The sequence below is a fragment of the Dromiciops gliroides genome, chromosome 2, assembly GCF_019393635.1.
Source record: "Dromiciops gliroides isolate mDroGli1 chromosome 2, mDroGli1.pri, whole genome shotgun sequence".
Taxonomy (NCBI): domain Eukaryota; kingdom Metazoa; phylum Chordata; class Mammalia; order Microbiotheria; family Microbiotheriidae; genus Dromiciops; species Dromiciops gliroides.
In genome coordinates, this window is record NC_057862.1 from 108,003,372 (window position 1) to 108,019,878 (window position 16,507).

The following is a 16,507-nucleotide window of genomic DNA, read 5'->3' on the forward strand; positions in this document are numbered from 1 at the left end:
GTGGCAAAAAGCCCCTCCCATATGTCTTATGAGTTAATCCCTACATAGGGTCTGCCTGTAATACAGAGGGGTCCCAAAGATCACTAATTTCATATCTCAAACTTATTCAAACAAAAGGTATATACTATTCCATAATACAGATATATCTTAATGAACTAGATGCAACCAAAGACCATATAAACAAGGTAAAAAAGGATGTTCTGTTTGTTCATTCGTGAAATATTCTTTGGTCTAGGGACAAAGAGAAATAAGTTCTGAAGGCAATCTAATCTAAATTTTACTTCTGCAGAGGAAAAAATAAAAGGGTAGAGGATCAACGTTTCAGTTTCTACAATCACTTAATATGACAGAGACTACAATGATAAAATACCTGCTCAGCTCGTGTTTTCTTTAATAAAACTTTTATTTTCCCAGATGTGCAACATTCACTTCCATTTTACTAAGTACCAAGAGCTGATCTGAATCCATCAAGAGAACAAAATGTAAGCCCTGTTATATTAAAATGCAATCAACAGCATGTAAAAGTATCTGTCCAAAAATGTAAAACTGTTCATGCACTTGGTATTGCTATATAATTCTTTTTATAATATATCACAATTCTGAATGGTTTCCTTATGTCATAGATAAGTGAGCTGTAAACAAGCTATGGCATTAGATGTTGGCAGCAAACAAAAATCTTGAATCTTACGCATTTCGCAGTTATAAATCTGTGTTGTCTTGCATGGTCAAGGTCTTAACTATTTCTAGGTCCCAAAAAAGATCCATCCAACTGAAGTCATGTTCTAAGAGATGTTTGTGGTTCTAGCATCTGCTAAGATGACACAGCTTCAGCAGGCACAATGATCATGAGCTGCTAAATACAGTAGCTTCTTTGGTGTCTCTGCCCTGGGATAAATCTATTTTATTTAGTCAAGATGTTTCTTATTCATAGTATAGGAGCCTATCAACTATTCTGTGTTTTACCAAAATTGCCTGCTTCTGTCTCAGCAGAGCAAACAGAACTAATTGAGTCTTCTTGCTACAAAATAATTAGGTTCTCTTCTTCTGCTACTGCTCCCCAATCCATGAAATGAGACAGAGTGGATTAGGTGAAAAGATACTGTGTAATATGACACTTGGCTCTGGACATATAGCATTGGCTGCTGAATTATTCACCAGAAATCAAAGAACTGTCAAAGTGATGCAGGATGATTTGGAGGTGACTAGACAGAATCAGGGGCTTGTTAGGACTGAAAGGCATACATTCCAAATCAGACGGTTCCTTCATTGTTGATGAAATAAGTCTGGGATATATAAGCCCAAATTCATCAACTTTACTAAGATCTATTGACATCCTGTCATGACTATAACATGCTGACGATGTTTAGAATCACAAGGAGTCAGTCAAACCTAGCAAGGAATTGATGAGAGAAACACAGTACGGAAAACAGCACGATTCCCTCTTTTGATGGCACTAATTGAAGACAAGAATGACCTAGTATGAAGTCTGTTCTTCTCTCAGCCCTATAGAAAAGCAGTAAATTAGGCTGCCCTGTCAAAAGGCGCCTCACATCATAACAAACTGGACAGAGTTCACACTCCCCTGGAGGGAAGCCTACACCTATACTGCTTTATAGAAATCTCATGATAAGAAGTGTGTAATTTAAGATTCTAAATGTGGATTCTAATGTGTTCCCCCAGTTTGGGGGAAACTGACTAAAAATCACTGATAAAACGAGTTTAGGGTTTTAAGGGTTTATTGGAAAATAGAAAGAAAAAGATTGAGAACAGAATTCTAACAGCCTGGCATTCCTATCTTTCCTCAAATCTCCTGTGAAGTCCTCTGCCGCCACCACCATCAAGTCCGGAAGCCAAAAAGGGCCTGCGCTCCCTGCGCAGGCTCCCTTTCCTCCTTCCTGTCTCCTCCCAGACCATAGGAGGCTCCTCCAGTTGATTGGCTGGTAGACTTGATAGACAGCACCCATGAGCAAGCGTCATTTCCTGACGCCAAGGAAAAGCCACAATGCCTCTGAGGCATTTTCCTCATGGTGGAGCTCTCCACAGCAAGTCTCCAGTAGGTGGCGTCATTCCAATCATTACAGTCCCCCCTGTTGTTCCTCAAGAAACAAAATGTTTCCTTGACGGAACACTGAAAAGCTGGATTCTCTTCTTTAACTGTTTGAATTGCTGTATTTTTACTAAACCTTAGCATAGCATTGTCAATGATCAAATTAATAAATTCCATTACATTCCTTCCTTTATATGGTTAGACTTGTAATAGAGGGTTGAGGTAGTTATGCAATGTGTAACACTTTTTACCACCATGTGTCTGGATCAAAGCCAAATTTAGTATGTGTTCATGACACCTGAAAATGTTATGGAAAGGTTATCATACCATATCTCATGGTTCCGAGACAGCCAGTGATTGTGCTAGGCCACAGGTGAGTTCAACTGAGTGAGATAAAAAGATAATTAAGTTCAGTTAAATTAGGTTAAATTAGGAGGGAGAGAGGATGAATACTGGACTGTGCCTAGTAATTGTGCTCTACATAGTCACCATCATAAGCAAACCATGGACTTACATATACCTGTCTCTCCTTTTGTTGCACATATATTCTCTACAGGGCCTGCATCAGAGTTCACAGCAAATTAGTCTCTGAAATGATAAGTTTCCATACTTCCAAAATCTCATTAATTTCACCAAAGACAGTATGATGGTAAAAATGCGTGCTATGCTGCATAACTGAGAATATATTAGTGATATATACAATAATTCCAAACCATACCCAGAGTATGATGACATATAAATAATAAACGAATGTAAATAGCTGATTACATTAGACATTATCACATAATCTTCTTTTAGCTAGTAAACCACATCATCTTATACATGAATTCTCTAGTATAACAGTAGCAGATACTTAAAGTGGTGATTAATTTTTCAAAAAGAAATAAGATTTCAATATTCAATGTTTTCAGTGAGGTATCAAGCAATAGGGTTCAATAACCCTTTCTGGTCTTTTTTAGTTAAACAGAACAACATAAAAGAGAAAGGAGAAAAAATAAATAAATAAAACAAAACTCATTAGAACTCATGGTTCTCTCAAAAAGAAAGAGTAAAAAAAAAGAATTCTGGTAGCTTCTGAGGCCCGATAGCCTCACCCACAGCATATACTTAAAATGTCTTTGAATAATCACTTAGTTTATAAAATTTAGTTTTAAAGAAAAGCAAAAGAAACAAAAGTCAAGAAACAAAGCAAAACCAAAAATAAAAATAAAAAACAAAAGATTCGCTAAGCACCCTTTTGTGCTTTTAAAGAACTTAAAGGTGTGGTGAATTCCAGGTTTTTTTAGTGCCTTTCAAAAGTCAAAACAAAAGAATTTTTTAAAAAATAGTTGAGGTGGGCCAGAAAACTAGGCCATGTGCTTCAGTGCTTTTGCCTGTAGAAGGAAATGCTTGTTAAATTATAAGGTATTTAAGCTGCTAGAGTTTGGGGTATGCCACATTGTTTTAACTGGTTCCCCAATTCTCTGCAAGCCAAAGTGGCAGGGGTTTCTGAATTGTCATTGATCTTTCTAATGCTGTCATAATGTTCTTTATGGTAGAAAATGTGGAGTTCTCTAGCATCAGGTTTGTCTGTGCCACTGATTTTCAATAAAGGCTGATTTAATTGATGAACCACAACATTCAGCTGATGCTGCTTAGCAAATGCTACAATTGTATCATTTCCTCCCCACTTTCCAAATTTCTTTAATTCATCAACATATTCTTCAAAAGGGGAGTCATTTACTATAAAAGACTCAAACTCTTGTCTATGGTTAATCATATAAGAAGCAGCTTCTTGTCTGTGTCTGAGATGATTTCTACAGTGACCTTCTAGCTGGTCTGCTAAAGCCCTAAAAAGGCAATTTCCGTCTCCTGATACTTTACGAAGACTGAGTCCCAAAGCATTTAACTGATCAGTGGGATTATCAAATGGGAACTGCCTATTTCCTCTGAACTCTCTTTGCTCTTTAACAGTTGCTATCGTTAGGGTTTTTAGCTTTTTAGCATCTACCTCAGGTCTATCTGAAATCTCTTCACCTATGAATGGTGCAGGCTTTATATGAGAGCAATGAATCCATGAGTCTTTTTCACCAATTTTAATGGCAGTAGGAGTTGTCAATAATACCTGAAAAGGTCCTTCCCAGGCAGGTTGGGTTCCACTGGTTCTCTGAAAATTCTTTACATATATTTTATCTCCTGGGTTGAAGTTATGCAATGAAAAGTAACTCTGGAAAGCCCAATAGGATAGAAGGAACTTCGGCTGTCTGATGTCTGATGTCTGACATCTGACGTCTACCAGATCTGACCTTGAGCCACAATCTCAGTATTCTACTACCACCTCTGGTGACAGTAGAGGTTCCTACATGGTCTTTGACTTGGTTTCATTGTAAGGCATCATTCAGAACATATCTATGGTTGTGTGATAATGATGATCATAGGTATATGTCTTACAAATCTGAGAATACAGAGGTACCCACTTTTTTTTTTGGTGAGGCAATTGGGGTTAAGTGACTTGCCCAGGGTCACACAGCTAGTAAGTGTTAAGTGTCTGAGGCCGGATTTGAACTCAGGTCCTCCTGAATCCAGGGCCAGTGCTCTATCCACTGTGCCACCTAGCTGCCCCCGGGACCCACTTTAAACAAACCTTAACTAATACCTTACTATATTCAGAGGACAAATCTAAAGGAGCAGAGGCAATAAAGATGTTAATTGTGTGTAGGACATTTAAAATATTCATCCAGACATGTATGTTATACTCTAGACTCATAGAGATTCTTAACCTTTTTATGTCATGAACCCTTCTGAGAATACTGTTTTTAAGAGTGAAAAATAAAATACACAGGAGGACAACGTAAACCAAAGGTTAGTGAAAATAGAGATTAATTTTTTCCCATCTGAGTTCAAGGAAATCCTGAAATCTGATACAATGAGGGTTCATGGACTCCACGTTAAGAACTCTTGTTCTAGAAGCAAAACCAGACCTCCTACTCAATCCTCAAATAATGCCTCTAAATGGAATTACACAAGAGCTTTGCTAAGATGTGATTCATAGAACCCCTATTCCAGGACCAAATTAGAAATGAAGTAGTATTTAACTGAGATTCCCTCTGATACTTCCAATTAAAAGAAATACAACTATCTTGGATAGGGTTCCAAGTTGACCTATTTTATACTATATTCTCCAAGCAGAATTATACAAGACTCCAATATGTTTTCACATTTAAAACATCAGAAGAGGTTTCTCTTATGTCAAAATCAAGAGTGGAAGAAGGAAAAACAAATCTGTCATTCAACTGCCTAGATCCTAGCCAAGACTTGAGTAGCTGAGCTCCCTCTTTCAAAATTGTTGGATGTAGATCCAAAGACGTCTAAAATGCTAATACGAGCAGATGGTTGCTGTCCTTGAGCATTCAGCCTGAGAGAAGGCATTTCAGACTGTATCCCAGGCACCCTTCTATTCTAGTCACATCGATGGAGTTACCTTCAAAGTTTCCTTCTCTTTTTCTATGCGCTGGTGCTCCAGGTGTAATTTCACAAGTGCTGCTTCTTTGGAAGATATTTCTTCTTTCAGTTGATCTACCTGGTGGGTCATAATCTTCAACTTCCTCTTCATTTCTGTAATCTCATCCTGACAAGATGAAAGGAAGAAAAAATGTTTGAAAAAGATATCCACCATTCCTGTTAATGCTCAAGATGTATCGATAGCAAAAAACCTAAGAGCTTCAAGGATAATTTAACTCTTAAATAATCTCTTGATCCTATTACCATCTAGAATTACTCCTTTTCACTTTATATTACTCCTGTTTCTCCATCAGTCTTCAAGTACTTTAAACTATTAATATTCAGATCCTAGATGTTATTACAGTATTATCCTCATTCTACAGAAAACTAAGAACTGGCAAGGGCAGCTAGGTAGCACAGTAGATAAGAATGCTGGACCTGGAGTCAGAAAGATTCGTCTTACTGAGTTCAAATCTAGCCTCAAACACTCACTAGCTGTGTGACCCTGGACAAGCCACTTAACCTTGTTTGCTTCAGCTTCCTCACCTGTAAAATAACCTGGAAAACGAAACAACAAACTGCTCCAATATCTTTACCAAGAAAACCCCCAAAGGATCATGAAGAGTTGGACATGACTGAAAATGACTAAATAACAAAAAAGAACTGGCAACACAAGCCAAAATTATAACAGAGATTCTGTCTCTAAGGTTTGTACTTAGATCATAAGCGTCTGATATCTCCCTGATTCTTAATTACTATGGGCATTATTTTAAGCTTAAAAAGGGAAGAATGGTAATTCTATCCAATAGTTAAAAGAACTGTTCCAACAATCCTACTATGTCAGTCAGTCAATAAGTATTTATTAATCACTAACTGTATGTGCTAAGCACTAGGGATACAAAGAAAGTCCAAAACACAGTCCCTGCCATCAAGAAGTTCACATTCTAATAGGGGATTCTACATGCCAAAATATTGTATATACATGATATAAGCATAAGTAGAAGGTTATCTCAAAGGGAAGGCACTAATAATCTTGATCAATAGTAATCAACAAGTGGTTGGGACTTCTAAGTGTCTATACAAATGAATTTTCTCTTAAAAAAAAAAAAAGATAAAATGTCTCAAATGATGTGCTTTTTTCCCTGATCTAAGTTGTCTTTCAATTAAGGCATTTAGGAAATATTTTTAAAGAGTAAGGGAAATAATGCTTAAAGGGGAGAGAAAAAGTTTTCTTTACCTGAGCTTCAATCAGATTTTTGCTATAGAGGTTCCTGTCTGATCTCACAGCTTCATACAGGTTCTGCTGCTGTTTTAATTTAGTCTCTGACTCGGCTATTTTTTTCCTATAGTCAAAGATCTGCATCTCACGGATCTTGATGTCTTCCATGTTTGTGAGAACCTAAAGCACATACAAGAAAACAGATATGATTAAATAATCCTGCTGCAATGACCAATTTGCAGCAAATGGGGAGATCTTTAGCTAAAGGGCACAGCTGGGGACCAGAGTCATCAGAAAATGCAGCCAACATCATTGAAGTCCAACACAGAATGTCACCCTTGTTAATTAGGGAGACCTTTCTATTCTTTTTCTCTCCTACAAGTTCTGCTCAGAAAGAAAGGCTTAACATAGTTATTTGGGGATCAGAAGAGAAAAAAAAAGAAAATTGTTTCAATTCTGAAAATAACTGCTGACAAAACAGGATTAAATAGATCTCAACACAAAACACTCTTCAGGAAAAAAAATGAAAGATCAAGACAGACTTTCAATATTGTGTCACATTCATTGCTTTGCAGCTTTATATATAACCAAAAAAAAAAAAACCTGAAACCTTTGAACACTGACAATAATAATCACAATAATGCCTTGACTATATCAAGCTTCTTTCTTCCAGAGAAGTTGTAGTATACCATATAATGATTTCTTTTTCTTAAAGATCCAAATACAGTTATCCCCATTTTGCAAGTGCAGGAAACAAAGGTAGCAATTAGAGGAATTGTCTAATGTCACATATTCAAGGAACAAGGATTAGAGCCTGGAGAGCAATTTGGAATTATGCCCAAAGGGCTATAAAGCTGTGCATAGCCTTTGACCCAGCAATACCACTTTTGGGTCTTTTTCCCAAAGAGATCATAAAAAAGGGGAAAGGACCCACATGTACAAAAATATTTATAGCTGCTCTTTTTGTGGTGGCAAGGAATTGTAAATTGAGGGGATGTCCATCAATTGGGGAATGGCTGAACAAGTTGTGGTATATGAATGTAATGGAATTCTATTGTGCTATAAGAAATGATGAGCAGGAGGAGTTCAGAGAAACCTAGAAGGAGTTGCATGAACTGATGATGAGTGAGATGAGCAGAACCAGAAGAACATTATACACAGTATCATCAACATTGTGTGTTGATCTACTGTGATGGACTAGATTCTTCTCACCAATCCAATGGTACAAGAAAGTTCCAAAGGACTCATGATGGAAAAGGCTCTCCAAATCCAGGGGGGGAAAAGGAACTGTGGCATATGGATGCTGATTGGACCATACTATTTCTTTTGTTTTCAGTGCTGTTGTTTTTCTGTTTTGAGATTTTTCCTTTTTGCTCTGATTCTTCTCTTATAACATGACTAATGCAGAAATATGTTTAATGTTATTATGTATATATAACCTATATCAGATTACCTGCTGTCTAGGGGAGAGGGGAGGGAGAGGAGGAAGGGAGAAAAATTTGAAATTGGAAATCTTATATAAACAAATGTTGAAAACTATCTCTACATGTAACTGGAAAATAATCAAATACTTTTATTTTTAAAAATCACTGAGAGGGCAGTTAGGTGGCACAGTGGATAAAGCACCAACCCTGGATTCAGGAGGACCTGAGTTCAAATCCGGCCTCAGTCACTTGACACTTACTAGCTGTGTGACCCTGGGCAAGTCACTTAACCCCCATTGCCCCGCAAAAAAAAAAAATCACTGAGAAAAAAATAGAATCCATCAATGGGATCCAAGGTCTAAGTATCATATGGGAAAACATGATGAGCAGAAACTTAAAAGCATTTCACTTTAACATTCCCTTTCCCATTAGTATTTCTTTCAATAAGTATAATAATATATAATGATAAATATGATATATATTAATTTAAAATAGATAATTTTTAATATTTTATGGGCTCCTCCCCCTACTTGTTCCTCATTTCAAGCATAGAATTTGACAGTGTCACTACCTCTTCTAATCTGACAGAAGGGGCACAGATGGATGCAGACTTCTAGCACCCATTCACCTATGGGACCTCAATATGGAGCATCACAGAATCTTAGAGGTGGAGGGTACCTCAGAAGCCATCTTGTTCGACTTGGTCTTGAAAAGATTCCCTTCCTCAGCATACCTGAGAAGAGGACATCCAGCCTTTGTTTGAAGATTTTCTATAAGGATGACTCCATTACATCCTAAGGCAACCCATTCCCTTTTTGAACATTTCTCACTATTTGGAGGAATTCTCCCCCCCGCCCCTTAAATTAAGCATAAATCTATTTCTTTGTGACTTCCTTCGACTTTTCTTAAGTCTACCCTCTCCCAGGTGGCAGCTTTTCATGTACTTGAAGATAGGTATTATGTTCTCCCCAAGCCATCTCTTCCACAGTTCTTCTGTTCTTCTCTTCAAAACCTCTCCAGTTCCTTCAACTATTCTTTTGGGACATGACTCCTAGCCCTTCTTTATCCTGGTCATCCTCCTCTGAATGATGTCCAACTTATCAATAGCCTTTCTAAAATTCAGTACCCAGAAATCTAGAACTGTACGACCTAGTCAAAGTACAAGCAGGCAGGACTAGCATCTCTCTAGTCCTAAACAGCAGGATCCTCTGCAAAGCAGACTAAGGTTGCATTTGCTTTGGGAGATGTCATATAGCAGTCCAAAAAAACCTTCAGCTCTTCTTGAGAACTTCTGCATAGACACAACTCCTTCATCTTATATACTTGTGGAGTTGATTCTTTAAACACAATTTTAAGACTTTACACTCTTCTAATAAATTTCCTCTTACTAGATTTGTCCAATGTACAAGCTATCAGCAACTGTTTGGATCCTGCCATTCAACAGCTTAGCTATTTCTTCTAACTTTGTGTCATTTCCACATTTGATAAGCATGTCATCTATGTCTTTATATAAGCCCCTTATAAAAATAACCAACAGCACAAGTCCAAGCAAAGATCCCCAGGACATGCCACAACATAATTCCTTGCAAGCTGGCATCAAACCACCGATGACTACTAATTCTAAATCCAAGATAAATAGTACTATGACCTACCCACTTCTCTCCATCTTGTTCACATGAACAGACCTTTGTCAAATTATCTATTCAAATCTATATAACTATCTACAGCATCCCTGTGATCTCCTAGTCTAGTAACCCTCTTTTTTAAAAGAAAGGAAATGAAAAAGGAAAGAAGGAAGAAAAAGGAGGGAGGGAGGGAGGGAAGGAAGGAAGGAAGGAAGGAAGGAAGGAAGGAAGGAAGGAAGGAAGGAAGGAAGGAAGGAAGGAAGGAAGGAAGGAAGGAAGGAAGGAAGGAAGGAAGGAAGGAAGGAAGGAAGGAAGGTTAGTCCTGTGCAACCTGTTCTTGATAAAGCTATGGCAGCTCTATGTAGTCGAGGCATCCTTTTCCAGTTCACCTTCCTTGTTAACCATACCATACCATTTTTTCTGCTTTTATGACTTTGGGGTATCTTTTTATATACTTCAGGCCTTTCTACTATGGTGAGTCTTTCTACTCTCAGCCTGATTCAAGATACCCTTTAAAAGTTCAACAGAATTCAATAAGAATATCTCTTTTGCTAAGGAGCCAACACCAGCAAGTATACAAACAGGGGCAAACAATTAAATTCACAACCTAACTGGCTCCTCAAGACTAATTATTTGTTTGACTAAGGCCTTATGCCTTATTTACAGACATTAGCACTTGAAAGTGTTGGCTGAGGCAGGCTCCCTAGTGCAAAATTAGAGATTACTAAAACACAATGCATTTATAACATTCAGATACACATTTATTTACTAAAAGGGACTAGTGGCTATGAGCAAAGCAGCACCTCCTGTTTAAACAAATGTTCAGTCTTTAGCCATAATATTCACATTGTTGCCTTTTACAAAGATACTGATGGAATTTTTTCCCTTTTTTAGACTTCTCACAGTTAGCAAAACATCTATTTGACTTGTATTATAATGAGCAGTACTGCCTCTTGCCCAGTGGCTTAGCAAGTTGCCAGGTGAGCAAGTTCAAAGGGGTAAGCAGAGAATGTGAGAAGTACAGGTTTCTCCACAAAGGTTCGTGGGAAATGCCTCTAGATACCACTGGCACCATGACTTAATGAGCCACTAGAGTTGAATCAAAGGTTTGATTCCTATCCATGGAAGGTACCTTTTATCACACAAGAAAAATTAAAAATACCTGGTCCTTAAATGAGATGAATGGGATGAATTCTGGACGTCATTACACTGTTCTGAGGTCTGTGTATGTTCTTCATCAATAACTTAAAAGTCATCAAATCAATGAATATTTATTGAGTACCAATAATAGGCATAGCTCTGTGTTAAGGACTGTGGAGGCTACTAAGAAACATAAGAACTAGTTCCTCAGGTAGCTTATTTAGTCAAGAGAAATAGATGTTAACGTGAAAAGTTCAATAACATTTAATAGATTTAAATAACATTTCTGAGCAACACTGGGGCTGTTTCAAAGCACTAATTATCAAATAAATAGGTCAGACAATAAATTATATTAATTCTTTCCAAAAAGAAATGGATTTCCATGAGATGATGTGTTCTGAGAAGGGATTATGGAGGAAGAAAGATTAAAACTGTATCTCTTAAAGTATGGATGGAATCTGGATAGGGAGAGGAGGCAATAGGGTAACAGCATGGGCAAAAAGGTTGCAGTCAAGCAAATGCAGGCATTTGGGGAGAAATAAATATATCAGTTTGGCTAGAGCATATGGTTTTTAGATGGGGAGTCATGGGAGATATTTTGGGAAAATAAGTTGGGGCTTTGAATGTCAAATTTTAAAGGCTGGACTTTATCCTGTAGACAATGGGAAACCGCTGAAGGCTCTGGACAATTGGAAGATGAGCTTTAGGGATACTTAGCTGGCATTATTGTTTAGAATGGATTAAGAGGGGGGAAAGACTAGAATAAAGATAAGTAGAGACTCTCACGGCAGTCCAAGTTTGAGATGATAAGGGTGGTGGTAATGGAAATAAAGACAAGGTGTAATGAAAGTTTCTAGGCACTGATGGGAAATGGCAAGGGAAGGAAGTCATCAAAGGAGAGTCAGAATTTTAAGCCTGAACAACTGAAGGAATGGCAATATCATCAGTAAAAAATTGGGAAGTAAACAGGAAAAACCTGGAAGAGGGAAGAAAGGGGAGAAAACTAGTTTGGGGGGGGGAGGAAAAGAATCTGTGGGATATTATTAGTTATACAGAGCTAATTAATATGCCCAACTGAATACCAATTCCCTTGGAGAAGAAAACAGTTATCTTATATTTTGTGTGTGTGTCCTCAAGGTCTAACACATTGCCCTATACATGCTGATTCTCAAAAAAATGTTTGTTGATGAGGTGACATGATAGATTTCTCCAAATGTTTAAAGCACTGCCATGTAGAAGAGAAAATCATTTTGTTCTATATTGCTCCAGAAGGCAAAACTAGGATGAATGGGTTTGTTATAGGAAGCTAAATTTGTGTCAACATAAATTGACAGTTAAAACTATCCAATGTGTTTCCTTGTGAAATAAGGACCTCACCATATTTTTTGGATAGAGAATAAAAGGGCAGCTAGGCAGCTAGGTGGTGCAGTGGCTAGAGCACTGGCCCTGGATTCAGGAGGACCTGAGTTCAAATCTGGCCTCAGACACTTGACACTTACTAGCTGTGTGACCCTGGGCAAGTCACTTAACCCCCATTGCCTCACAAAAAGAGAAAGAAAGAGAGAGAGAGAGAGAGAGAGAGAGAGAGAGAGAGAGAGAGAAAATATAAATGACAATATTTTAGGGCTATGGTAAAAGGAACTCCTGTAAAGGGTGGGAAACTAGAGAAAATGACCAGTAAAATCCCCATGCAATCTTAAGATTTTCTGAAGAGTTTGGTTTTTATACATCTTGAGTCTCGTATGGCATTGGGACATTTGGATGAAGATGCCCAACAGTCAGTTAGAAAAACAAGCATGGAACTTAAGAGAGTTCAGAACTATAGGCTGAAATTTGAGAGAAATTGAAGAAGAAAGGACAGTGAAAGTCATGGAAGTTGATGACATCAAGAAGAATAAGAAAATAAAAGAAAGTAGAGAAGGAACAGTCAGCAAGAGCAAGAATAGTACATATAGTATTAATTGAAGAAACCAAGGTTGAAGAGAGAGAGCTGAAATGAGCCAAAGAGAACAGTCAATGTTATCAAATGTTATAGAAAGACTGTCTTTACGTTAAGAAAAAAGAAATTAAGTGCATGCCAAAAATATGCCTCTTAAAAAGTAGCCTCCATATTCACACTAGTCAAAAAAGATAAACATTTTTCAGAAGATTTTCCAAAGCATCCATATTTGTCATTTTTAGGTCATTTTCTTAGGTTCTAAAAATCCCAGCTTTAAGAAGGCACTGGAAGAAAATAATAATACAGAAAGTTTCTCTCTGAGATGGAAAGTCCATTGCTCTTGTTGAGTAATAGGGAAAAGAATGATCCGAAAATACTTCGAACAACTTCATCAATAGTCAAAATAACAGGCAGCAAGCACTCAGAGAAGGGGAAAATGCTTGTTCCATTATTTTGAGAGTTATTATAACAAGAATAACCTTTTGACTAGGAAGAGTGATGCATCAGGCTAAAAGGACGCAATTAAGTGACACAGGCCGACCATCACATTGTAAAGATTTTTAAACTACCCACTCCAGGATCCTCTATGCGAGGAATAAGAGTTTATCATGACTGACAAGAACAATTACTATTTTTTTAATGGCAACCAAAAAATACCTAAGTACAGAAACCTGTGGTGGAAAAGGAGAAACTATTTAACAAAGAAATTTCTATTTCAGTGTTTGGATTCAATTCATTTTTATGGGACTCACTCAAAACCGAGTCATATGTATATGAGTCAAAATCCTGAAAATTCATAAAAATGACTTGGACACTCAATCACAGCAAAGCATACTGTCAGCAAACTGTCCCCTGTTGGAAATGAAACATCAGAAAGCACAGGATGCTAGCTGTGGGGCAGGAGCTTAATTAATTGATTACACTTCCAGATATCTCAAACCAACTTGTGAGAAAAACCATGCCTAAATATAGAAAATTTTATTACAGCAGCAGAAGAGATGAGGTTCTTAGCATTTGTAAGCTTGCTGCCGAAAAGCCCAGAAACTGCTTACAGTGCATTATGAAGGCACACAGTCCCAGTTTATAATCTACTCCTACCTTTTCTTTTTCTGTTAAAACAACCTGCCAATAGTAATAAGAGTGAGATAAAAATCAATAAAGCATGCTTTAAACCTGCAGCATAGCCAAAACATATGGACTGAGGCTGGGCAGGAAAGTGGGTCATTGAATTTGTAACCCTTTGACTTGTATTTGATGAAATATAAGTACAATAAACTTCTTGAATCAGTTTTCTAACTTGTTGTCAGTGGTTTGGATGCTGACTATGCCTTTATATTCTGAATAAAATGGAAAACTTCCTGTCTAAAGAGAAAATGCCCACATTCCTAGACATTTAAGACTATTAGATTCTTCTAAATCTAAATCAACATTGGACTAGCCCAAATATGGTCCTGTATTTGTTCAATGCCTACTGGGTGTGTGAGCACCTTACTAGTCACTGAAGTGGATATATGAGCCTAGTCTTGTAGTAATGTAAATGAGCCAAAAATAGAAATCACAATAATGCAAAGACTCTTTAGGGCATTTCTGATTAAACTTTTACATATGTGATAATAAAGTCCCCACTACATCAGAATACATATGATAAACCACCATGGCTGAACTCCATATACCCAGACAGAATGATGTCAAATTCGTTGTTCTCCTTTTGAATATGAAAGTCTAGCACTGATGTCATCTTTATTGCCCCACACTTGGGTTAGAATGTAGTACTGGGGCATTAAGACTAGCTCCACATTGAACTTCGATTTAGTATCAAGGACATAGGCAGCCATGGCCTAAGATTAATTAAAATACTGGCTTTATTTTCTAGGGCACTTCATTTCATTAATTGATCTGTGCAGTAAGAACAATATTTCTTTGATCAACTTTTGCCTTGCTTACTTCCAAGACTGTAAAACACATTATTATTCATCTCCCTGGCCCTCTGTCTACAAGAGCTTGGCTTTACCATATTATAGGCAAGTGAAATGAGACTTCAGTAATTTGTAGGTAGGAATTAATTGTGGGGAAAAAAATGTTTTTTGGCCACATAAAGTACTAGGGCAAAACTGTCAGAAGTTTAACATTGGGAATGAAAAAGAAATGATCCCGAAATGAGCTACTGCCTGCTGAGTGCAAAATACTTGGCAGACAGCTTGATTAACTAAGAACTTATTTATCAGATATTTATGAAAATTCAGAAAGGCTGCCTTATGTAGCCCAGGCCAGGAAACAAGAGAGAACATCTTGTATAGAAGAAAGAAGAAAAGTACTGGAACCTAGAAAAAAAATTCTGGGACTCTGATCGATCTCTCTTTCTCTCTCTCTCTCTCTCTCTCTCTCTCTCTCTCTCTCTCTCTCTCTCTCTCTCTCTCTCTCCCCCTCTCCCTCTCCCTCTCTCCCCCCCCCACACCCTCTTTCTTCTCCAGTTAGACTTCAAGTAAAGGTAATACAGCTGGATGGTCTCTGAGTATCTTGGGTTTCTCTTTGCATTTCTCCAAACGAGAGGGAGCCATATTGTCTCCAGAGGATTCAGTCACACAATACCAGTGAAATTCAGATAATAACTCAATTAATGTCTTCTCTTTAAAAGATTAATAAGGGATGATGAAATGATAAGTTAATATATTTCTGAAGTAAGATTCAGTACAGTTACTTCTAAGCAAACCTTGGGACAGTCATGGGCACTATCATTCATTTATTGATTGATTCAAATATTTACTGAATGCCTAAAACATGTGAGCATGATACTCAGCACTAAGGGAGATACAAAGATGGATAAAAAGTAATGTATGAGGGGCAGCTAGGTGGCGCAGTGGATGGAGCACTGGCCTTGGAGTCAGGAGTACCTGAGTTCAAATCCAGCCTCAGACACTTAACAATTACTAGCTGTGGGACCCTGGGCAAGTCACTTAACCCCAATTGCCTCACTTAAAAAAAAAAAAAAGTAATGTATGAGACTTGATCCTGAAGGAGAGACAAGAGAATGCACCTCCCTCCCTTCTTTGGGGGCACAGGACACTGCATAAACTGTCAGACTCACTCAGTTAATTGATTTGTTGGTTAGTTCTGAATTACTTATTTTTCCCTTTTCCTTTTATTCATTGTTATGAGGGAAGGTTTCTGGTAATTGGGAAATGAGAATGATATAAAAACATAAGATTCTTTTAAAACTATGATTCCTTTCTAAAATGTAAAACACATAAATAATGTTAATACCAGTTATAATGGGATATCTGCCCAAAGAAAGACAAAAACAAAGTCCTAAGAGTTCAGAGGAAGGAGATGATATTTCTATCTGAAGAGAATCAAGAAAGGCTTCATGGGGGAGGCCTTTGATCTGAGCCTTCAGGGTTATAGAGAGATGGTAGATGGCAATGGGACGGGGAGAGGAAAACATTTCAGGCAGAACAGTATGAACAAAGGCATGGAAAAAAATGTGTGGTCTAGTTGGAGTAGCATCTGGGCTATGCCTTAAAAAAGAATGGAGAGGGCAGCTAGGTTGCACAATGGATAAAGCACCGGCTCTGGATTCAGGAGGACCTGAGTTCAAATCCAGCCTCAGATATTTGACACTTACTAGCTGTGCGA

At 37.6% G+C, this 16,507-nt stretch overlaps 1 protein-coding gene across 1 annotated transcript in view; it reads right to left on the reverse strand.

Annotated features, from left to right (window-relative positions):
• CFAP58 (cilia and flagella associated protein 58) overlaps positions 1-16,507 on the reverse strand; it is a 119,864-nt gene that overhangs the window by 75,890 nt on the left and 27,467 nt on the right. The window contains exons 10-11 of the mRNA XM_043985746.1: positions 6,765-6,926; positions 5,508-5,654 (exon numbers count right to left, since the gene is read on the reverse strand). Coding sequence (XP_043841681.1) covers positions 5,508-5,654; positions 6,765-6,926 — 309 coding nt within the window. The remainder of the gene's footprint in view (positions 1-5,507; positions 5,655-6,764; positions 6,927-16,507) is intronic.